The 24,915-nt window shown below is 43.2% G+C and overlaps 1 protein-coding gene across 7 annotated transcripts in view; it reads left to right on the top strand.

The window, feature by feature from the left end:
* The window catches only part of RALB (RAS like proto-oncogene B), a 52,783-nt gene extending 28,945 nt beyond the window's left edge, over nucleotides 1–23,838 (top strand). For 2 of the 7 annotated variants that reach the window (XM_077956147.1, XM_028830408.2), the window contains exons 2-5: nucleotides 6,881–7,045; nucleotides 14,037–14,245; nucleotides 18,393–18,570; nucleotides 22,265–23,838. In XM_077956147.1, coding sequence (XP_077812273.1) covers nucleotides 6,881–7,045; nucleotides 14,037–14,245; nucleotides 18,393–18,570; nucleotides 22,265–22,384 — 672 coding nt within the window. In that variant the 3' untranslated portion in view covers nucleotides 22,385–23,838. 7 annotated transcript variants of the gene reach the window in all.
* The last annotated feature ends 1,077 nt before the right edge of the window (nucleotides 23,839–24,915 follow it).

Genomic DNA, 24,915 nt, shown 5'->3' with positions numbered 1-24,915 from the left:
ACCTGAGCTGCCTTCTCACTGTGTCCTCACATGGTGGAAAGAGCCCAGGTATCGCTTCCTCTTCTTATAAGTGCACCCATCGAATAGGATCAGGGCCCTATCCGTATTACCTTATGGTTTGCAAGCGGTCCCCACCCCAAGATGTAGTTCTGAAATTGTTAGTGAATTCAGTGGGGGAAGTCTAATTGCTTTGGGGAAAATGAATGTCTGTGCTTCATGTTAGGGATGAAGTATAAGCAACTTGTACTGAAATACATCAGAAAATGAGATGCATTGATGGGTAGAGAGATGACAGATGAATGGATTTATGATAAAGCAAATGGAGCAAAATGTTGATTGTAAAGTCCAGGCGGTGAGTGTATGGATTCACAAGACAGTTCTTTCAATTTTTCTTAGTGTTTGAAACTTTTTGGGATAAAATGTTGGGGAAGATACCTGTATTTTTTTCAGAACACGTTTATTGGGTAGGCATTTCCATTATAGCCATTAAATCATTACTGTGAGCTTCTTAAACTTGACTGATTTTTTTTTTCCTTCCTGCTCCTTCTCCTCCTGTCTTCAGTCAGTTCCCTCAGATCTCAGTTCATATGATGTCCCTCCAGGAAACTTCCTCTGACCTTCCAGCCTGATATAGATGTGTCTTTCCATGTTCCCAGGGCACCACTTGCATACTGCCATAGAATTTATCATCTTGTACTGTAATCATTTACTTACTAATCTGTCAGAACCACTAGTCTTTGAGTTTTTTGAGGGCAAAGACTATGTTCTGGAATGTTTTTGGTACAAGAAAAAGCAAACACAACAATAGACTCTCTGTGGCTTAAACAGTTATAAGTTTCTTATCTCGAATACCCTGTGTCATCGCCCGATGGGTCTTCCTGCCCACTGCAGAGACAAAACCAATTCACTGAGACCACGGTATTGCAGTAAAGAGAGTTCAGTGGACTTGAGGCTGGCCACCTGGGAGAACTGGAATTATCAGTCAAGTCAGTCTCCCTACAGGCTCAGAGGTTAGAGTTTTTCAAGGATATTTTGGTAGGCAGGGGGTTAGGGAAAGGGTGCTGCTGGTTGGTTGGGGATGCAATTATAGGGTTGTGGAAAATGGTGCTTGTGCACTGAGTCCACCTCTGGATGGTGGTGAGGAACCACAGAACTGGTTGAGTCATGAGTCCAGGTGGGGTCAGTCTGAAAAACATCTCAAAAGACCAATGTTAGGCTTTACAACACTGATGTTATCTAGAGGAGCAACTAGGGTAGTCCCAATCTTGTGACCTCTGACCATGACTCCTGAGCAGTAAGGGATTATAGAAAGGAGGCCTATATTTTAGCGGAACTCGGGCCCCTCCCATAATCCTAATCTCATGGCCTTTTACTAGTTTTATAAAGGCAGTTTCAGTCCCTGAACAAGGAAAGGATCAATTTTAGGGAGGGACTGTTATCCTTGTTAAACTAGAAATTCCTCTCGTGGTGGGTGTGGCCTATGCCCAGGAATAAGAGAAGATGCCAGCCTGTGAGACCAGAGGCACGATGGAGTCAGCATGTTGGGCTTCTCTCACTGTCAGAATCTTTGCAAAGCAGTTTCACCCAAAGTCTGGAGGTTGCTGTTTCCAGGATTGGTTCAGTGAGGGGCATGTGGTCAGCACCTCTACCTTCCCTGTTCTTTCCCTTAATCGTGCCAAGTTGACTGAAGCAGTGATATAGGCTGGAAATATCCACTATGGTTATTTCAGTTTTTGAACTTTACGGACAGATATTTTGGGAAGTATCTGGGTGTGCTGAATAGTTTTCAATTCATTTATTATTTCTTCTATGTAGATTGACTTTATTTTTGAAAATAGCAGTTCAGAATTAGATAACTACACCTGTTTGAAAGTATCCCCCCACCCCCAAGCCTGGAAAAATATCCGTTTCAGACGGCCATAATAATTCATAGGACCAGGACTGCTTCCGAGAAATTGTGTGACAGGTTGATGGTCTGGAGGTTCCAACCTCATTCACAAACCTCAGCTCTGTAGGAAACGGTGTGGACCAGAAATGAGGCCAGAAGTAGTTTCACCTTCTAAACTCAAGCCTTTTGGGGAGGTCTGCTTCTTATCCCATTTATTCTATTTTAGCCACATTTCAGTGTGCATAATTATCTAGTTAATTGCTTAGTTCACTTATTTAAAAAAAAAAAAGCTCGTAATTCGCAAAGGGGAAGTGGAAAGAACGCTTGGTGTAGGCAGGTAAATGGTCAAGTGTAGCGGGGAGAACAGCAAATGTGATCTGGACTCCTGGCAGCCAAGGCCCTTCACTAACTGATGAGTGCCCTGAGGTCATCAGGAGAAAGCTTGATTATGTTCAGTCTTTGCTGTTTCAGAAGACAGAGAAATCTAATACATGAAAAGTAACTTGCAATACTATGTAAATATGGCCTCAAACAGGTTTTAAATATAGGAAGGTGTAGATAAAATTCTGGTATACACAGTTAATAGTGAGTATCTTTGGGTGATAGAATAATAGGTGCTTTTTATGTGTATTCTGTAAATTTGCTATGAGCATCATTACTTTTCATTTAAAGTACTTAAAAAGTATTTTAAGCATTCAAAATGGTTCTTTTTCAACTCCATCTGGTCTTTCAATGATGTCATTTTTTTTTCACATTTTGCTTTTGTCTTTGTTAAAATTGATCAACTAATACTTTTTATAACACTTGCCTGAAGAGTCCTGCTTGTTACTGCTATTGACTCTCATGAATTGCGATTTGCTTGTGTTTTGTGAGTTGGAATTATAGGCTTTACCTGTGAGACTCACGAACTGTCTTCATTGCTCCTTGTTCCCCCAGAAAGGTTTCATTTAGCATTCTCTGGGGTTCCAGCACTATGGGCATCCTGGGACCACTTTTCATGTTACTTTATTGGCTTTGGAGGAGTGTTGTGGGTATAGGTTTTCAGGAGAGAATTTCCTACAGCCAGAGCCCAGGCAGACAAGCTTCCTTGTCATTTTCCTCTGTTGGCTCACGGATGGTATGCTCCTTCAAGGGTCTTGATTTCTCAGTTCTCAGTTGAAAAGGTGTCTCAATTCTAACTCCTACCTTGTGTGTGTGTCTGGTCTCCCAGCCATGTGAATGTGTGTGTGTGTCCATGTGCACACATACACATGTACGTTAAATCCTAGATTACCAAGAACAGCAACCATCCAGAACTGCAGGAACTACTGCTCTTACTGCTCTGATTCTTTCCTGTTTGGGGATCCTTGCTTTCTTTTGAGCTCAGCTGTGCATTTAAGAGCAATTCTAAGCCTTGGCTGCTCATGAGGATCACCTGGGAATCTTTTAGAATTTCCTGTGCCCAGGTCGCATCTCAGATCAATTCTTTCAGAATCTAGGGTAGGACCCAGGCGTAAGGATGTTTCTGAAGCTCCCTGCATGATTCTGTTGTGTAGCTAAGAATGGGAACCACTGATTTAAAATGATGTTGTTTTATTTCACCCAATGATGTGTGTGTGTTGTGTGTGTTTATTTTTCTAGTGGGGATGTTTTCAGGCTATCTCATCAGCAGTAATGGAAATAGGAGTCCACCATGTTGTAGTTAGAATGAACACCGTCTTAAAGTGGCCTCGTTGTCTGGGGTGACACCCAGAGTGCTTGGTCTCATGGCCAGGGAAATCAAGGATGCAGACACACCAAGGGTGAGGTTTAGAGCAGAAATTGAATAGGTGAAAGAAAGAGAATGGTTTTCTGCTACAGAGAGGGGTCCTGGAAAAAGGGTTGCCATCCTGCAGTGAAATGCAGAGTTTTTTATAGATGAGCTAGTGGGGAGGCAGTATCTGATCTACATAGGGTGTGTAAAACTGGTTAGGACCAAGTGTGCCATCTGCATAAGGCATGAATCTCTGGCAGCCCCCATCACAGTCTTTCATTATGCAGGCGGGTCCTCAGCCTGAGCTACTCCATGTTGCTTATTTCTTTCCTTTTGTGCATGTGCTAAAAACAGGGGAGGTGGAACCCCCATGGTGAACATACTTGGCCCCAGGTAGCCCTTCTATTGGTGCAGCTGCTGGCGTGCAGCTGTGCAAGCTTCTGGCTTCCTTATCTATGTGTGCAGCCTGATCTTCCAGGCTGCTCTTTTTTTAGAAAATAAGTGATTTCTTGGGCTGCTTTTTGTTAGAAGGGAAGTTCTGGCCAGGTGCAGTGGCTCACACCTGTAGTTCCAGCATTTTGGGAGGCTGAGCCAGGGGGTGGATCACTTGAGGTCAGGAGTTTGAGACCAGCCTGGCCAACATGGTGAAACCCCATCTCTACTAAATATACAAAAATCAGCCAGGCAGGGTGGTGCGTGCCTGTAATCCCAGCTACTCAGGAGGCTGAGGCAAGAGAATTGCTTGAATTGGGAGGCAGAGGTTGCAGTGAGCCGAGATCGTGCCATTGCACTCCAGCCTGGGCAACAGAGTGAGACTCTGTCTCAAAAAAGAAGAAAAAAAAAAGTTCTGCCGAGGACTCTTTGCCCTCACTATTTGCCTAAATGGTTTCTTTCTACCTCCTGTATCACTCTTACAATTAGATGGGATGGAAACCAACATTGATTCATTCCTACTGTGTGGTCGGTGCTGTGCCTTGGTCTTTCCCATGCGTATCCCATTTAGTCCTCAGAACATTCCTGCAAGGTAGGTGGGTGGTTGGTTTTATGCACGTAAGAAAACTGTCTTGGAGAAACTGAACTAGTTCTAGGGTCACACAGCTCACAAATGGCAGAACCAAACTCAGGCCTGCCAGATGCTCAAGCCCTACCCTTTCTCCTTGTGTTTTGGTGTATGTGAAATAGGTTTTTCCATCCAAATTGGTTAAAATAAAGATTGGCACTTGGGTTACAGTAGATTCCAAGTCCCTGTTAAATATACTTACTTGGGATGCTTTGCCATCCCACAGTACTGGAGTTGCTGTATTCATTTTATCTTCCTTCTGATGAGGGCAAACTGGTTTTGAGATTTCTTCTTTTAATTCTCATGTGTCATGAAGGGGTATTTATTCTTGAACTCACTTTAATCAACCAGAGGGATGTGTGAGGCTGTGTAAGAGTGTGAGAGCATATGTGTTTGTGAGAATATGTGTGTATGAGAGCATGAGAGTGCATGGGAGCATGTGTGAGTGTGTTGTGTGAACATGTGAACATGTATTTGTTAGAGCATGAGAGCATGCATGGCATGAGCATGCGAACATGTATGTGTTAAAGCCTATGAGATCGTGTGTGAGCATGTGAACATGTATGTGTGCGAGAGCATGCGTGGTGTGAGCACGAACATGTATGTTAGAGCATGTGAGAGCATGTATGAACATGTGAACACGTGTGTGTTAAGAGCACGAGCATGTGTGGTATGAGCATGTGAACATGCATGTGTTAGAGCATGTGAGTGATGTGAGCATGAACATGTATGTGAGAGCATGTCTGAGCATGTGAACACGTGTGAGAGCATGTGAGCATGTGTGGTGTGAACATGTATGTGTTAGAGCATGTCAGAGTGGTGTGAGCATGAACGTGTGTGTGGTATGAGCATGTAAACATGTATGTGTGTTAGAGCATGTGTGAGTGTAGTGCATGTGTTGTGTGAGAGCATGAGTGTACCTGTGAGAGGACAAGTGTGTGCGTGATAGTGTATGGAGAGTGTTGAGAGTGTGTGACCTTGAGTGTACATATGAGAGCACAAGGTTGAGAGTGTGTTGCGAGAGCATTGTGAACATGTTATGAGTGAAAGTGTGTGTATATGAGTGTGTGATAGTGCGTGTGTGATGAGTGTGAGCTTGTATGTGAATGTGAGCATGTATGACAGCATGTGTGTGAGCATGTGATAGTGTGTGAGAGCAAGTGTGTGAATGTGTGTGAATGTGAGAACATGTGAGAGCATGTGTGAATGTGAGAACGTGTGAGCCTGAGAATGAGCGATAGTGTGTGAGAATGTGTGTGTATGTGAATGTGTGAGTTAATGTGAGCGTGTGTGTGAATATGTACGTGAACGTGTGTGAATGTGAGTGAATGTGTGTGAATGAGAGCATGCATGAGTGAATGTGTGTGCGGGGATGTGTGTGAATGTGAGTGAATGTGTGAGTTAATGTGAGCGTGTGTGTGAATGTGTGTGTGTGTGTGAATGTGAATGTGTGTGAATGAGAGCATGTGTGTGTGCGAGCGTGTGTGTGAATGTGAATGTGTGTTAATGTGAGCATGTGTGTGAATGTGTGAATGTGAGCATGTGTGAGAGAATGTGTGTGAGAGCATGTGTGAGTGTGTGTGTGAGCATGTGTGAGTGAGCATGTGTGAATGTAAATATGAGAGTATGTGAATGTGAGCATGGTGTGTGTGGGTGTGAGCGGGTGTGTGTGAATGTGGGCACGTGTGAGCGTGTTAGTGACCGTGTGTGTATGAACATGAAAGTGTGAGCGTGTTGTGAGTGTGTGCACGTTATGGGGTAGAGGGCACGAGGGCAAAGCGAGGAGTGAAGCTAAAGAGCTGGGGATTGAGGTCCCGAGCTGTTCTCCGTGGCAGCCGAGGACCGGGCAGAGAGGTAGGAAACTGGGGCCAAGAGCGGTTTGGTCTCTGCCTCAGTGAGGCCCTGCTGAGGGTCTGATGATTTTTGGTGACTGGGTGTCCTCTCTATCCTGCCCAGTGAGGCGGGTGCGGGGTGTGCGCCCCCGTTTCTCCCCTCTAGCCTTGGCTTTGCCCCAGCTCTGCTGGGGTAAGTGACTTCCCGAGTTGTTGGAGGGCTTGCATCTCTGCCCTGAGCCTGGAAGGAGTACTTTCCTGTTGGAATGTCTGGGTTAGTTAGGCTTTAATGGAGGATGTGAATGACGTTTGGTTTCAGCTAGGTTGAAAGCAAATTGCCTCTAAGTCTTTGTCTTTGTCATCAGCAGCTCTTCACTGGGTCATCTGTCTGTGTGTCACAGCCTCAGAAGACCAGCGAGATGGCTGCCAACAAGAGTAAGGGCCAGAGCTCCTTGGCCCTCCACAAGGTGATCATGGTTGGCAGTGGAGGCGTTGGCAAGTCGGCCCTGACGCTTCAGTTCATGTATGACGAGGTAAGCCCTGCTAGGCACAGACCACCTTCCGATGGCATTGGCTGTAGCAGTGTCCCTGCTCCCACTGTTTCTGTGCCAGTCCTCCTGTGCACAGGGGTTCACGGAGCAAGTCTGTGTTGAGGTGGCTTCTGAATAGCTTCCTAGGAAGGTCTAATCAGCATAAGATCTGGATAGCTGATTCTAGGTAAATAATTTCAACTCTGTTAGGGGTGTGAGAGATCTCTGCAGGCATCGTTTCTGTTGTTACACTGCGAGCTTTCTTTCTGACCAAAGCAAGGGAGGAGAGAGGAGCCTTTGTATAGGTTTTCCAAACAACACGAGCATTTAGCCTTGCGCTTGTCAGTCATGGGAGAGAGTGAAAGGGGAGCTGAGTTGTCATACAACTTAATCTTTTCCCAAGTGATAGACATCAGATCCAGTTCTCCTGTGCGGCAAGGTAAAGCTTGCACTATCCTTGCCCAAAATTTACGTCACGTACTTAATGTGGATAACATGACTGGTGTTGAGTTCAGTGTGACAACACAGCGTTGATCCGCAGAGCCACAAAAGTCCCTGCTTGAGCTGTTTCCTAGGATACTAGGCCTACTGTGGGCTGTACGTCTGCAGATTCAAGCAATGTAGAATGAAACGTTGCGGAATGAAAATATTTGGGGAAAAAAACCCAATGGAAAATAACAATACGACAATAAAAACAATACAAATTGAAACATGCGGTGTAACAACTATTTGTGTAGCCATTTCATTGTATTATGTATTATAAGTAATCTAGAGATGATTTAAAGTGTACGGGAGGATGTTATATGTAAATGCTGTGCCATTTTGAGGGACTTGAGCATCTGCAGATTTTGGTATCTGATGGGGGTCCTGGAACCATTTCTCTAAGGATACCGAGGGATGACTAGTACAGGCAGGCAGAGTGTTCTCAGCAGAGCTTAAACCTCAGGGCCTCTCACTTGCATTGCAGCCGCATTGGCTTTGTGAGATTTGCAAAAGAAAGCTGTCGCAACCACATCAGTTAAGATCACTATCTCTTTTCACTAGACTTTCCCATTGTCCTGCTTCCTCTTATGCTGGGTGCCGTTGGTGTGGCCATGGGCATTTTCGGCCTCTAGCTGAGGGAAGTTGAATTGGGCTGGGTTGGGTGGGAATAGTGGTATGTGTTGGTGTGGTTTAGAGTCATGTGGTGTGTGGCGATTATCGCTGTCTGCAGGCGTACTCCCACTGCCCGCTGTGCTGACGTGAGAGCATCGTGATGTGAGGTGCAGGGCCAGGGGTGGATCCCGATGTGAACCTGTCCTGTGGCACCGTCTGACACAAGAATGTGAAAGCTAGAAGCTAGAAACTGGGCCAGAAAAGTCTTTCAGATCTTACAGCTTCTTACGGTGAAACTCAATAGAGATTTCCTAAATTTGGCAGTAATCCCAAAACTTTCATTACTAGAAATGCCATGTAGTCACATGCACATGTATGTTTATTGCAGCACTATTTACAATAGCAAAGACATAGAACCAACCCAAATGCCCATCAAAGAGAGACTGGATAAAGAAAAGGTGGCACATATACACCATGGAATACTATGCAGCCATAAAAAAGAATGAGTTCGTGTGCTTTGCAGGGACGTCGATTAAGCTGGAAGCCATCACTCTCAGCAAACACAGGAACAGAAAACCAAACACCACATGTTCTCATAAGTGGGAGTTGAACAGTGAGAACACATGCACACAGGGAGGGGAACATCACACACTGGGGCCTTTCAGGGGGCGGGGGGCAAGGGGAGGGACAGCATTAGGACAAATACCTAATGTATGCAGGGCTTAAAACCGAGATGACGGGTTGATGGGTGCAGCAAACCACCACGGCACATGCATACCTATGTAACCTGCACATTCTGCACATGTATCCCAGAACTTAAAAAAAAAAAAAAAAAAGTGATGTAGTTGTGAAGCTGAAAGAACCTCTTCTAAACTGTCAGTAGAAAAGAAATTTTCATTAACCATGCTAAAGGAAAGACTAAATTATTTTTCTCTATAGGAATATTTCAGAATCATTGGCATATGACAAGAAAAAATACACAGCAAACAAAAAAGTAGAAGGTATTCTAGAGGTATGTCAGGCAGTTTAATTAATTAATAAAAATACTGTTATTTTGCTGGATTTAGTGATGTCAGTGCTGTTTGTATTAGTTTTTTTTATTACTGTATAATCACAAAGTTAGCAGGTTAAAACAACATACATTTATCATTCCATAGTTTCCATAGGTCCAGAATTGGAGCCTCAGCTGGGTCCTCTGCTCAGGGTCCCACAAGGCTCCAATCAAGGTGTCAGCTGGGGCTCTGACCTCTTCTGAGCCTTGGGGGTCCTCTTCCAGGCTCCCTAATTGTTGGTGGAATTTAGTTCCTTGTGGGTGTAGGACACAGGTGCTCAGATTCTGCAAGTCACCTGCAGGCCTCTGCCACGCGCCCTCTCCATAGGCAGCTCAGTGGCTTGCTTCTCCAAGGCCAGCAGGACAGTCTCCAGTCTCCAGCCAGCCAAGACGGTCTTATATCATAGGGGTATTCCCTTCACCTCACTGAGAGTCACCAGGGAGTGAGAGTGCTGGAGGACTCAGCTTTAAAACTTTATAATGGATTATGATTTCTCATTCTTTGTCAACATTTACTTTAATGTCCAGTATTACATGTGTAATTTTGTATCTTAAGGAAGGGCCCCCATAATGAATAAGCTTCAAACCCAAACCTGGATATCCCCCCGGGTCGTGCTCCCCATGTCTTATAATGAGACACTTTTGTGTTTGATACCTGCTTTTCTTTATCTTATTCTGAGAGTCAAACTGGATAAATCTAATGTAATCTGCTGAATTTCCCCAAAACATTTTTGTGCAAGAGAAGCAGGTTGGGAGATCTGCACCTGCTTTGGAGGTCTGTTGTTTGTTTTTGCTCAAAAACTTATAATTTGCTTACTAAAGCTTTTTTCCCCTCTGTAACAGAAGTTGGGGAGGAGAGGGGGTGAGTAGGGGAATTAGCATAGGGAGATAGGATTAGAGAAGTAGTTGTTAATAGAGGTGAGAGAGGGGGATTTTGCTTCCCCAGGGAGTATTCGTAAGTGCTTGGAGACATTTTTGGTCATCACAGCTTGGGGGAAGATGCTACCAGCATCTAGTGCATGGAGGCCAAGGATGCGCTCAACATCCTACATCACACAGGACAGCCCCCAACGAAGAATTAACCAGCACAAAATAGCCACAGTGCCACTGCTGAGAAACCTGCATTAGAGGCAGAGCTGTGGCAGATCCGAGGAGAGATTCCCCTATAGTGTTAGTGATTGAGATGCCCCGGTTGCCAGTTCCAAGGGCAAGTTCAGATACAGAGCTGGGGCCGGGCGCCGTGGCTCATGCCAGTAATCCCAGCACTTTGGGAGGCCAAGGTGGGCGGATCACCTGAGGTCAGGAGTTCGAGACCAGCTTGACCAACATGGAGAAACCCCATCTCTACTAAAAATACAAAATTAGCCAGGTGTGGTGGCGCATGCCTGTAAACTCAGCTACTCGGGAGGCTGAGGCAGGAGAATCGCTTGAACCTGGGAGACGGAGGTTGCGGTGAGCCGAGATCGCATCATTGCATTCCAGCCTGGGGAACAAGAGCGAAACTCCATCTCAAAAAAAAAAAATAGGGTACAGAGCTAGCACTGCTGAGGGGAGACTAGGAGAGCCTGGTCTGGAGGTGTTGGGGTGTGTGTGTGTGTGTGTGTGTGTGTGTGTGTGTGTGGTAGCAGGTGGGGTAAGATGAGGGGGAAGATGCATGCAGAAGATTCAAGAGTTTTTTCTCTTCTTTCTATTCTCTTCACAGAGACCAGAGAAATCTGTGCCTGGCCTTAGTCTGTTTTTCTCATGGGCTAACATATTTGAGAACGGGAAAGTGGCAGTTATTGAAGAAATTGTAAAATAAAATTGGGGCAAGGAAGGAATAGAAATGAAGTAGTGTATGTTTGGGGGAGGAGTTCTGAAGTAGTGTATGTTTGGGGGAGGAGTTCTAACTGATTTTCTAAAACGGTGCTAATAGAACCTTCCATGATGATGAAAATGTTCTGTATCTGTACTGTCTGATACATGTGGCTGTTGTGCATTTGAAATGTGGTTGGTGGCTAGTATATTGGACAGAATGGTTCTAGAATCATAATATTTTAGCTCGAAGAGACCTTAGCAGTAATTCTCAAACCTAGCTGATTATAGAATTTCCTGGGAGACTTAAAAAAAAAGCCTCCTGAATAATGTTGGTGGAGCTGGAGAACTGGGACTCTGTTTCAGTGGTGCTCTCCTGGTGATTCTGACACGTGACCAGGTGTGGCAGCTCCTGCCTGAGAGATCATCTAGTCAAGCCTGATTTCACCAAAGGAAATTGAGCTCTAGGTTCAGGGAGGTCAGCTGTCTAAATCAAGCTTGTCCAGCCTGTGACCCAGGATGACTTTGAATGCAGCCCAACAAAAATTTGTAAACTCTCTTAAAATATTCTGAGATTCTTCTCGCTATATATATATTTTTTTTAGCTCATCAGCTATCAGTGTATTTTATGTGTGGCCCAAGACAATTCTTCTTCTAGTGTGGCCCAGGGAAGCCTAAAGTTTGGACACCCCTGGTCTGAAGTCTCCTGCACCATTCAGACTCTTTGTTCATAGTACATGCTTAACCCTCATTTAAAGTTTTTTAGTTTCTATGATGGAATTTTCATGAAGATGAGATTATGGAAGGAGCCATAGTCCCAGAGTCTTTATTCTTGTCTAAGTTCTAACTTTGAGAAAAATTGGAGGGAGATGCCAGGGTGGCAGCAGTCAGATTTTAACCTCCTTATGCTCGGCCTAACATACTTGTTTTTGCCTTTTTTGGGAGAGTAAGGTTGGGGATGGAGAGGCTTTGGCAGCAGCTGTTTCAGATGTTCAGTCTCCGGCGAAGTCAGCTTAGAGGAAAGTCAGCTTAGAAAGAAGGGGTCTGCATGAAGTTTGTCTTAGACTCGTGTGTCTTGGGCATCTGAAACTGAGCCACGCAGAGCTCTGCAAGGCCAGTAGGGGATAAGTATGGATCATGCTAATAGGATACAAAGACTTTGTGATTTTCTGTTTCCAGCTGAGCAGTGTAAACATCAGGGTTGTAATGGAATGTTGGGGTGATCAACATACTTTTCACTGAGTACAGAGGTATGTAGGTATGTACGGCAGGACATTCTGACTTCTGTGTCAAAGGAGCCAGTGGAATTCTGGCTGACTTTATTCTTGGAAGCTCAGAAATACACAGTTGAGATAATTTATGGTAGAATTCAGAGATCTTCAGAGGGCAGTGGTGTTTTGGATTTTTTGTCATATTTTTTTCTTTTTGGAAAGGAGTTAAAAGAAGGACACTTGAAAGCATAGGCAAGTTTTCACATCTCTATTGGCAGATAATTTATTAGTACACATTGAAGAGAACCTAGTTCTAAACATGTCTTAATATTTTTATTTTTGAATAGCTGTTAACTGATGATACTCTTTTTAACAGTCTTCTTCAAATAACCTTTAATTCACTTTGACATTTCCAATTCCATTTTTAAGTAAAAAAAATTTTTAAATCACAGCCTCATTAAGGTGTAATGCACATATGATGAAATTCGCTCTTTTAAAGTGTACATTTTTTTTTTTTTTGAGATGGAGTTTTTCTCTTGTTGCCTAGGCTGCAGTGCAATGGCACGATCTTAGCTCCCTGCAACCTCCACTTCCTAGGTTCAAGTGATTCTCCTGCCTCAGCCTCCTGAGTAGCTGGGATTATAGGCGCCCACCACCATGCCCAGCTAATTTTGTGTAATTTTAATAGAGATGGGGTTTCACCGTGTTAGCTAGGCTGGTCTCGAACTCCTGACCTCAGGTGATCCGCCCGCCCCGGCCTCAAGTGTACAATTTAATAGTATTTTTTTTTTTGTATATTCATACAGATGTGCAGCCATCACCATTGTCTAATTTTAGATCATTTTCATCACTCCAGAAAAAAACCACCTACATATTAGTAGTCCTTCCCCGTTACTGCTTCCCCGTCCCACCCCTGACCTCTGGCAACCGCTTTCTGTTTTGATGGATTTGCCTGTTCTGGACATTTCATATAGATGGACTCATACAATATGTGGCCTTTAGGTCTAACTTCTTTCACTCAGCATCGTGTTTTGAAAGTTCTTCCATGTTGCAGTGTGCGTTGGTACTTCATTCCTTTCTCAAAAACCCACACCACTAAAAGCCTCTTGGTACACTGTGTTAGTTTGTTCTCTTGCTGCTGTGAAGAAATACCCAAGACTGGGTAGTTTATAAAGAGGAGAGGGTTATAGCCTCTTTTCTTCCACTGGGCTGGGGAGGCCTCGGGAAACTTACAATCATGGCAAAAGGGGGAGCAAACATGTCCTTCTTCACAAGGCGCCAGGAAGAAGTGCCTAGCGAAGTGGGGAAAAGTCCCTTATGGAACCATCAGGTCCTGTGAGAACTCACTCACTGTCACAAGAACAGAATAGGGGTACCGCCCCCGTGATCTCATTGTCTCCCGTAAGGTAACTCCCCCAACACACTGGGATTATAATTCGGATTACAACCTACATGATGAGAGTTGGGTGGGGATGCAGAACCAGACCATATCATACATCTTACCAAATTACTTCTCAGATGAGTTTTATAATTCTGTTATGAATAAGAACTCCAGTTTCTCACCCTTGCAGGTATTTGCGTTATAATTTTATATTGACAGTAATATTACCAAGTGTTCTGCTCTGTGCCTGGTTTCCTCATCTGTAAACTGGGATATCTGTCCTTATTGTTTAAAAACAAAAAATGGCAAAACGGAACTATAAAGAACAGAAGTGTTATGTAAAATGTTACTTCTATAGTGTCCTGTTCATAGTGCGAAGTGCCCATATGTGGAATTTTGTTTTTTGGCAAATTTTATTCCCCTTAAGACTTTGTTAATTACCGATAATGTTTATTTCCTCAGTTTGTAGAAGACTATGAACCTACCAAAGCTGACAGTTATAGAAAGAAAGTGGTTCTTGATGGGGAAGAAGTTCAGATAGATATTCTGGACACCGCTGGGCAAGAGGACTACGCAGCCATTCGAGATAACTACTTTCGGAGTGGGGAAGGGTTTCTTCTTGTGTTCTCAATCACAGAACATGAATCCTTCACAGCAACTGCCGAATTCAGGTATGTCTGAAATGAAATAGCAGAAGCCCCCAGGACGCTTTTTGCCTTTTTTCATATGTCTTAGGCTTATAAGGAATTTGGGGCTGAGCATACTAGGAGAGGGCTGAGCTTGTTGTCAGGAATAATTCTGTCTAAAGGATCTTCTAGGGCTGGGCATGGTGGCTCACGCCTGTAATCCCAGCACTTTGGGAGGCCGAGGTGGGTGATCACGAGGTCAGGAGATCGGGACCATCCTGGCTAACACGGTGAAACCCCGTCTCTACTAAAAATACAGAAAAAATTAGCTGGATGTGGTGGCAGGTACCTGTAGTCCCAGCTACTCGGGAGGCTGAGATGGGAGAATGGCGTGAACCTGGGAGGCGGAGGTTGCCGTGAGCCTGTGAGCTGAGATTGCATCACTGCACTCCAGCCTGGGCGACAGTGCCAGACTCCGTCTCAAAAAAAAAAAAAAAAAAAAAAAAGAGAATCTTCTGGGGCTCTCGGAATCTAATCTTGGCACATTATAGACCATGATGATTATAATCTCTTCGGGCTTTCCTGATCTGTGATTTCTGAATGAAATAATTTTAAGAGTCTTATTGTCCCTGAAAAAGAATGAAGCTATTCCATATACTCAAGAACTTATAATTTTGTTCCTATAAATCCTGAGAGATTTTCATTGATAAATTAACCATCTATCTTTTTAACAATTTTACTAAAAAAAAGTAGCAGATTCAGTTTGTTTTGAAGGTTATGAAACAATGACCGGAGAGTGAAAGATGTGAGTCAAAATGACCATTTGCTGCTACTTAAGGACTTCTAGCATAGTGGAGGGGTGAGAACGTGGCTTTAGAGTCAGGAGACCTGGTTTGAATGCCTGCCTTGCCACTCACTGACCATGGGCAAGTTTACTTAGTGTCAGGATTTTGTTTCTTTCTCTGGAAATGCACTTGTGAGTTGAGAAATGAAATGAAAGGATGCATTAGACGGTGAATTTCATGGGGGCAGGAACCTGGCTACCCTCTATTGTCCCCAGGCCCTGTCACAGTACACACATGTGGCACTTCCATAGTGAGTAGAATATCCATTGTTATTTATTTTAAAATGTGGCAGTTATTCTCCATGAAGGTGTTAGAGAAGAAAGAAAAAAAAATATGGCAGTGAAAAATACCTTAAGTTCATTTTGTTATAAAGAAATAGCCTTTTGGGCATAATTATTACGCTCCATAAATGTCTCTTTACCCCATGCCCTTCCTGTTTCTCCTACATAATTGTATTTTAAAAAATCTGTTCTTATAAATATATCTATCTGGATAACTTTTTAAGAAGCAGATCTAGAGTTTCATAGGGAACTGAAGAGAAAAAACCCCAAATCAATCAGTTTTTAAAATTCTTTAGCAAGTTCTGGTCTGACAGTAAGGTGGGCAGCCAGAGGTGAAAAGGAGAAAGCTAACTATCCTTCCAGGACTTGGACGGAAGTGTCACTGAGCCAGGTGAGCGCAGGTCACCCAGCAGGGCGAGTGAAGGATAGTAGGGAGGTGCCTCAGTGATGCTTCATAGCTGCAGGCTTCCGAGTCGAAGACCTACTTTTCTGGAAGCAGAGTGCGTGTGTTGCAGTGACCAGTTAAATGACTGTGACTCATTATGAGAAGTCCTGTTACTTTTTAGACATTTCAGACCTTCCTAAGGGCTGCTCTGTTTGAATGTAGCCCATGCATTTATAATTGTTTGCATCTACATAGTTGTGTTTTTAATGCCTCCTAGAAGGTAAAACAGGACAGATGCACACACTCTCTTCTTCTTCCCTGCCCCAAGCCTTTTGATTTCCTGTTGTTCTGTGACTTACCTAGAAGGGAAGTGGGCAGGAGAGTCCTTTGCAGAGGACATGAAGAAATACAGGTATTTAAAGTGTCCCTCGTCCTCTCCTCAGTCACCACACGCACAGATAGTACTAGGGCGTTCTCACAGAGTAGGAGCAGGGCTCCCCTCATCATGGAAAAGGGTTTTGGTTGTTAGGTGAAAAGAGAGATCCTTAGAAGAAAAAGGACAGATGAATACCTAAAACCAGAAAGAAGGGGAAGTTAGTTCTTCTGACTTGAACTTTGCTTAGGTTTCTCATGTTGTTGGGAACGGAAGAATGCAGGTCGATTATCTGAGCCCTGTGGCTAAACTTAGTCAGTTTACTTCATGCCTGTTAGCAGTTTTAAAACAGCATTTCTGTATTACCTTCCAAATAGAAAGGCCCCAATATAAAATGACATGTGAATATGCTGTCTTCCTTGAAACTTTTCCTGGAAAATATTTTATGAAGTAAGATAAATAGGCTTGTCGTTAAGAGACCAGAACTTGGTACTCCCATTTTTTGGATTGATATGTTTATCAATGAGGTAATTTTGTGTTCCCCTGCAAGGCTAATGAGCCAGAAAGCTGTCAGTTTTTATTGTTCATAGTTTATATTGATCACATGACTTTTAAATGTATCTTGTTCTTTGACCCGAGTTCAAATGTAGGATATAACAAGGCTACACAAAGCCAGTTTCAAGCATCTTTTCATCTTTTTAGTTTGTCTTAAAATATTTGCTATCTGGCACTTAAATTGACTACATGGAAATTTTATTATTAGTATTATTTTTTTGTAGATACAAGGTCTCCCTATGTTGCCCAGACTGGTCTTGAATTCCTGGGCTCAAGTGATCCTCCCTCCTCAGGCTCCCAAAGTGCTGGGATTACAGATGTGAGCCACCACGCCTGGCCTAGAAAATAATTTTATTATTGTAAAATGTTACCCTATACCATATAAAAATCAGTGCAGATCTCTAAAAAATACATTTTGAAGGGGACTCTTTTTAGAATATATTGGAATATAAAAATAGAAATATTCTCACTGGACCAAAATAATGGGAATGGGATATTTAATTTTTAAAAAAATATTTGGGCCGGGCGCGGTGGCTCAAGCCTGTAATCCCAGCACTTTGGGAGGCCGAGACGGGCGGATCATGAGGTCAGGAGATCGAGACCATCCTGGCTAACATGGTGAAACCCCGTCTCTACTAAAATATACAAAAAACTAGCCGGGCGAGGTGGCGGGCGCCTGTAGTCCCAGCTACTCGGGAGGCTGAGGCAGGAGAATGGCGTGAACCCGGGAGGCGGAGCTTGCAGTGAGCCGAGATCCAGCCACTGCACTCCAGCCTGGGCGGCAGAGCAAGACTCCGTCTCAAAAAAAAAAAAAAAAAAAAAAAAAATATTTGGTTTTGATTAGTACTTTCAGATAGCTGATAATTTTTAGTAGATGTAAAATTTAATGTGCTATGGGTAATGGTATTTTTATAGAAGACACTTTTGAAGAACTTTTCCATAGGGCTTGTAGTATTTCCTTTCATTTTTTTCACTTTGTAGTAGAAAAATGGTATGTATTAGAATGTGATTACCACCTAACATATCTGTCCCAATTCTGTGGCCTCTAACATTACTGTGTCTGCATAGAAACTGGGGGTGGGATGACATACTTGTCAGGTACACATGCAGATCTAATCAAAGCTGAAGTTTCAAAACAAAACAATATTCACCTTTCCTACTTGAGATTCCCTTGGACATTTCTGATCTGTTCAGTTCTGTTCTATAATCTATTTCATTGAGGGAGAGGGGGGAAACTGCTGGTTGTGACCCACTAGATTGGTTTTGTGATCCACTAACAGACTGCCACCTTCTGTATGGAAAACATTGGATTTCATAGCTTTTATGTTACAAAGAAATATTTTCAGGGGAATTAGCATTTTATGGAGATAGTTCCTTTAGCTTGTTTTTATTGCAGAGATTGACCATTTTTCTTCTTTTTCTTTTTTTTTTTGTACGTAAGTTGGGGACCCTGTTGTGATGCAAAATCCTGGGCTCCTATCCAGACACCTACTTCTGTAAGACTGGGCCCAGAAATCTGCATTTGTAATGAGTGTCCTAGGGGATTCTGATGCAGGCAAACTGAGAACCAGACTTGGAAGACACTTGTCTCGCTCATGACTGCCTCTAGAGTGCTTTCTCAGAACATGCCCTAAATCTGATTTTTTTTTTTCCCCTTCTGCCTTAGGAAAGGCTTTTATTTTAGATGGGTTCACAAAACTGGGGTTGTTACTTTGGTTTTTTTAGCTGCTGTATTTTTGGTGTAACACCTTAGGGAACAGATTCTCCGTGTGAAGGCTGAAGAAGATAAAATTCCATTGCTTGTCGTGGGAAACAAGTCTGACTTAGAGGAGCGGAGGCAGGTGCCTGTGGAGGAGGCCAGGAGTAAAGCCGAAGAGTGGGGCGTGCAGTATGTGGAGACGTCGGCGAAGACGCGGGCCAACGTGGACAAGGTAGGTGTGCACTCTGTGTGCTTCTCAGAAACAGAGCTGAGAAACAGCAGAATGGAGGCATCTCACCTGCTAGGTTTTATGGAACCATTTATGAAAACTACGTGAAGGTTCTGATTTATATGAATGTCTAAGCCATTATCGTGATTATAATGAGAAACATTGGGAGGATATCACCCTGTATTTCAAACAGCTCACAGAACCTTTCACTTTGTCAAGAGGTTTCATTAGAGTATGGCTAATGTGTTTTTTTTGTTTTTTTTTTTTTGAGACAAAGTCTCACTGTGACACCAGGCTGGAGTGGTGTGATCTCAGTGCACTGAAACCTCTGCCTTCTGGGCTCAAGCAATCCTCCTACCTCACCCTCCCAAGTAGCTGGGACCACACTGGCTGTTTTTTGTGGAGATGGGGTTTCACCATGTTGCCCAGGGTGGTCTCAAAGTCCTGGGCTCAAGTGATCTGCCTGCCTCAGCCTCCCAAAGTGCTGGGATTACAGGTGTGAGCCCCACACCTGGCCATCTATGCTTACTGTTGGTTTGGTCCTGGGAAGGATGGTGGGACCAGGCCATTGGTTTGTGAAGGCTGGGCTGGAGGGATGGACGTCGTTAGCTTCTGTGTGTGCTCTTACCTCCCACAGCCTTGCTCTTCAGGAGCAAGGTGGGCGGGCCTGGCTGCTTCTAGGAGGTTCCCCCGTAGGTGCCCTTGAAAGATATGTGGAGCTTCTTGATTTTGCTTTCATTGAGTTATTGGTTAGATTCGTTCTTTTCACCTTACTGTTCACTGACAGAGCCACAGTGTTCTGTCTTTGTAGTGTAGTCTGTAAATAGTATTTGCTCTCAGAAATCAACTCTCTGGGATCTCTTTTTTTTTTCCTCTTATCCCATCCAAGCATACTTTCTCAGTCAAATCTCTGAAGCTAATAAAAGGGTGACCTTGAGTGACAATGATGAATGCTGACAATTTGAAAATCCACCTGTCAGGGGTTGCTATTGTCAGGCCTTTTTTCTTTTTAAAATTAAGGTTCAAGGTGGTTGCCACACAGCTAAAATCTTAACGCTGTCCCTTAGAGATGAGGCTTTCCTTCTGCCTTGAGCTCATTCACTAGCTCTCACTGCGCATCTGTGTGCTTGTACAATCTAAGCACGTAGCACTCTGGCGGCCTCGTAGTAGACACGTCTGCTTCTTGTTCTGCGGCATCAGCATCTGAATCCCCCATATCCCATCTTCTGTTTCTCTTTCTTGTGCAGAAACATTCCCATTTGCTTCTTTACCTGACAAGGGAGAGTTTTTTTTTTTTTTTTTTTTTTTGAGACGGAGTCTCACTCTGACGCCCAGGCTGGAGTGGTGCAGTGGCCGGATCTCGGCTCATTGCAAGTTCTGCCTCCCGGGTTCACGCCATTCTTCTGCCTCAGCCTCCCGAGCAGCTGGGACTACAGGCGCCTGCCACCTCACCCAGCTAGTTTTTTTTTTTTTTTTTTTTTTTTAGTAGAGACGGGGTTTCACCGTGTTAGCCAGGATGGTCTCGATCTCCTGACCTCGTGATCCGCCCGTCTCAGCCTCCCAAAGTGCTGGGATTACAGCCTTGAGCCACCGCGCCCGAGGGAAAGATTTTTATCCAAGCTTTATTTTCACTTGAAATGGTGCTAGAAGAACATTGGTATTTAGAATGTTGTATTAGAAGGGATTTGCTTTAGACGCACTTTGGCAAGATGCATCTATTTGTATGTATCGTACATAAAAATATATATCTTAGGAGACATATACATGTAGGATAGATATACATATAGGATACATATATCCTACAACCTAAGTCCATTTAGTTGTAATCTGCAATGGGAAGTGCATGTTCCTTTGTCAGCTTTTCTTTATATTGTCATCTCTCAACTCTTACACTCTTATATTCTTGTGCTACTTAAAATATTTTTATTAAATTATTTTCCAGCTGTGGAAACCACACAGGAAATCCAGAAATATGCCTCATTTAAAAAAAATCAGGGAGACTCTCTCAGCTTGGAACTGTGGATGTGTATTTCCTGGATGGGTTGTCGTGTGGGGGGTCTGCGTTGTCATCTCCCTTCATCTGCTGGACCAGCTTGACCTGCCAAACAGGAACCAGCAGAGATTTATGACTGGCAGCATTGTATTCACTTGTAAAGAATTTATATGAAAGGTGTGATAAGATCAGCCCATGAACAACTTTGTCATCATTTTAAGTTGGATGCACTCCATTCCCCTCCTCTTGTCTTTTGCTGTTAGGACAAAAAGACAAACCTGTACCATTGGAAGCTGTTCACTGTTGCTGTCTCGGGTCGTGCTTTCCTGAGAGGCTGGCGATAAGGGGTGTTTGGGTTGGCCTGATCTAGCTGGGGGCTGGGGTTGGGGGTGCTTTTCTGTGCCTGGAGCTGGTGGTAAATGCATGTGGAGCCCCACACTCCAGAGGCTTGATCTTGCTTTTCACCAAGAAGAAGGTGTGGCCATGAAGGAGCTTGTGGTTTTGTGTGAATGTCCAAAGATAAGGACTGTGCTCAGTCCCACACTTGCAGTCTCCGTCATTCTCTGTGAGAAATCTCAAATGTCTCTTCGTAGGATTCATATTTTGTCTGCTTGGGTATAATCAGTCCTCTGGCATGATTGCTGGTAGCAGAGGGCAACACCCAGACTACTATGACAAAAGGATAATCCGTATCTAAATAACACCCTGACCTTCAAAGGACAAGTCTCATCAGTTCTTGATAAAGTTCCTCTCGGCTGACATCACAAAGGTCGGAGGAGTGGTTGTTCCTGAGACTGAGGGTGGGGGAGTGTGCGTGGGGAGGGATAGAGGGGCCAGAAGGACATCTCTCCTCCTCTGTCTTCTCAGTCCCCTAGTGCAGGAGCTTTAGTTGTTGATACTTTACGCCCTCTGCCTCCCACCCTGCTGCCTCCCCAGGGCCGCTCTTGTGGAGTTAGCTGGGAAAACTGTCATGCGTAATGATGTTCCAGTCTCGGTGGGGTCCTTGTAAGGATTAAATCAGATGCAGGGATGTCAAGAGCACCTGCGAGCAGGAACTCATCATGGCATTCTTCCCTTTCCTGGTGGTTGGAAATGCTAGAAATTCTGCTTGCTGTTATTACTCTCAATATTTGTAAATTTTATAAATGTGTAGATCTGTTCTAGGCAAAAATACATCTTACCTTTCATCAAACTTATTGTAAGATTTTATCATTTTGAAAGCAGCCATTAGGCTGGGTGCAGTGGCTGATGCCTGTAATCCCAGCACTTGGAAGGCCGAGGTGGCCGATTGCTTGAGCTCAGGAGTTCAAGACTGGCCTGGGCAACATAGGGAGACCTTGTCTGAATTAAAAAAAAAAAAAAAAGCCGCTGTTGCATGGCAGTGACAGTACCATGATTCTGTCCTTGGCTTGAGCAGTTGTGTGATATGAGCAGTTGCATGAGAGATGTTTGCTTTGTATAATTAGAATTTTTTAAGGTTAATTTTTCTTATTTGCCCCATATCTATTGTTTCTGTTGACATATGGTTTATAAAAATAAGTTTGACTTTATGCTTTAAAATATAACTACATATCCTGCTTAGTCAGATTATTTCATTGAATCCTTAAATGCTGTGTTCACAGTGTCAGGTTAATAAAAGAAAAAAGTCATTAAATGGCTCTATCTTCACTTCATTCTTTTTACTCCTTCCTCCTCACCCCCTAGGTGTTCTTTGACCTAATGAGAGAAATCAGAACAAAGAAGATGTCTGAAAACAAAGACAAGAATGGCAAGAAAAGCGGCAAGAACAAGAAAAGTTTTAAAGAAAGATGTTGCTTACTATGAATGTCAAGGTGACGGATGAAGCCAGCTGCCCATAAGGACACAGGGCTGGGTTGGTAAAGAGAAGGCTGTGGTTGACTTCTTGCTTGTGCTTCCTGCTCTCCCCAACTTCATTCACTCAGACTTCTTTAAATGGGGAAAAATATTTTTGTGACTCAGTGGCTGGCAGAAGAAACAAGCCCATACAAGTGGAAGGGCTGCTTTGTCAGGAGGTTGTGGAGTTTCTGTCTTCTCCCCTTCTTCCCTCCCAAAAGCTTAACTATGTATAAAGTGCCACAGGTAGGAGACAGCTGTAAATTACAGAGAGAGAGAATTGTCACAGCATCTTATTTTGTTCCTAGTTTTATAACATTGCCAACCTTGGTTTTGAACTACAAATATTGTAGTGGGTTTTCGAGGAGGGAGTGGAGTAAGATGCCCTCCCACTTTTATCAGGTTAGTAGTAGTACTGAGAAAAATCCCTTCAGCTCTAAGCACACTGAAAAATCCACCGAGTTTCTGGGTAAGTTTCTTGGCAATACCCTATGGATCTGAAACAGCTAAAAAAATGAATTTGAATTGCGCCAAATAGGTCAATACCAAGCTTCCGAATCCTCCTCACATATGAAAAGTGAAAGTTGTGAGTTGTTTTCCTCTTATTTAAATACTAGCCAATTATAGTCTGTGTTGGTTATTTTTCTCCTGTAAGCATCCTGATTTTTAGGTAGGAATTTTTTTTTGGCAGACCAAGTGAAGACTCAAGAATGGTGTACATTATAAATGACACACGTTTCCACTCATGTAGATATTTTTAAGTTCTTTGGCTAAGTCTTCTCCTAACTGCTCGTCCTCTGGTTAGGCCCCTCCCTCTCCACTAGTGGCGAATGCATGTGTCTTTCTGATCAGCGTCACTGCACACGGAGGTCTATTGAGCCTCTTGCTAAGTGTCTCACACACACTCTTCCCAAAGAAGCGATGAATTAAAGTTGTATTCTGAAATCATGAAGCCAGAGCCTGTGCCAGACCTTCTGCTACCTCTCATAGAATTGCTCTGTAATTCCAAATTTAAAATTAGAAGTGGAGAGAGATAAGCCATTGCCCCATTGCCTCTGAGAATTGGCTGCTGTTTCTAATCTAATTATTTTCTAAGATAGCCAGATAGTTAGAAAAAGATTTTCATTGATGAGATATTTTTAAACTTGCTTGTATCAGTATTTTAAATTGAGCAAACTGTAAGATTTTCATCAGGAAAGGAGCGCTGTGGTAAAAAGCCCAGTATTCACATTTTTTCCCAGTTTTCAGAAGTGACATTTCATATATAGGTGCCAAAAGTGAATTGGGGTGCGGAGAGCGGGAACCTTTTGAATTTACGATTATCACAGAGATTGTAGAAATTATGATCTGACTGGAAAACGATCCTGTATCCCCTCCCAAATAATCATGGGCTTTTTTTTTGAATAAAAAAGCAGACAAATAGACTTTCTTGGGATTTCAGCCTTTTTATTTTGTCCTTTTGTCATCCATGTGAAATGCAGGTACTCCAGGAATGGCCAGTTATTCATTATTGTTCTTGTCAGGCGTTCTTCAATATCTGATAAACTATTTCAATTAATACTTGAGTTGGGGGAAATAAAATGATAAGTATCAGCAGTCATTTTAACTTCATGTTTCCTCCATCTCTTCTTAAAATTTAAAAAGTTGAGGGTAAGGACACTCTTGAATTTTTGAAACAAGCTTTTTGTTTTCATCCTTGTTTGCCATCCATTTGATATCAGTTCTAGTCAAGAGTGGGTAAATTTGGGCCGGTCACAGTGGCTCACGCCTGTAATCCCCAGCACTTTGAGAGGCTGAGGTGGGCAGATCACGTGAGGTCAGGAGTTCATGACCAGCCTGGGGGAAACCCCATCTCTACTAAAAATATGCACAAATTAGCCAGGCGTGGTGGCAGGTGCCTGTAATCCCACCTACTTGGGAGGCTTAAGCAGGACAATCGCTTGAACCCTGGAGATGGGGGTTGCAGTGAGCCGAGATCATGCCACTGCACTGCAGCCTGGGCAACAGAGCAAGACTCCATCTCAAAAAAAAAAAAAAAAAAGTAAATTTGGAATATGTACAAGTGAATTAAAGATGTTATGACTTATTTCATGCTATAGAAATTATACTTGATATATTCTATTAATATATTTCTACAATTATATTTAATTGGATAGCCGTTAGAAATGGATCTTCTAACAAAATAACTTGTACATATGAGATTCTTAGCTATTGAAAAATAATGAAGCCATGCTGCTTATAAATTGGAAACACACTCACTAAATGTTTAGATATGTCCATAGCTTAGCGCTATTTTTAAAAGTATTTATTTTAGAACTATTTGAGCACCTACTTGGTATCGAGCTCTATTCTAGGTGCCGGGGATGTGGTGTTGAACAAGATCCCCACTCTCCTGGAGATCTCCACTCTCCTGGAGCTTAAGCTTTAGTAAGGAAAGAGAAATGAAAACATCAGGATAACTGCTTTAATAAAAATTGAGCAGTATGACAGAAAATGTCTCT

Source organism: Macaca mulatta, chromosome 12 (assembly GCF_049350105.2).
Source record: "Macaca mulatta isolate MMU2019108-1 chromosome 12, T2T-MMU8v2.0, whole genome shotgun sequence".
Classification (NCBI taxonomy): domain Eukaryota; kingdom Metazoa; phylum Chordata; class Mammalia; order Primates; family Cercopithecidae; genus Macaca; species Macaca mulatta.
Note: the sequence above shows the minus strand (reverse complement) of the source record. Positions and strands in the feature narration are given on the sequence as shown.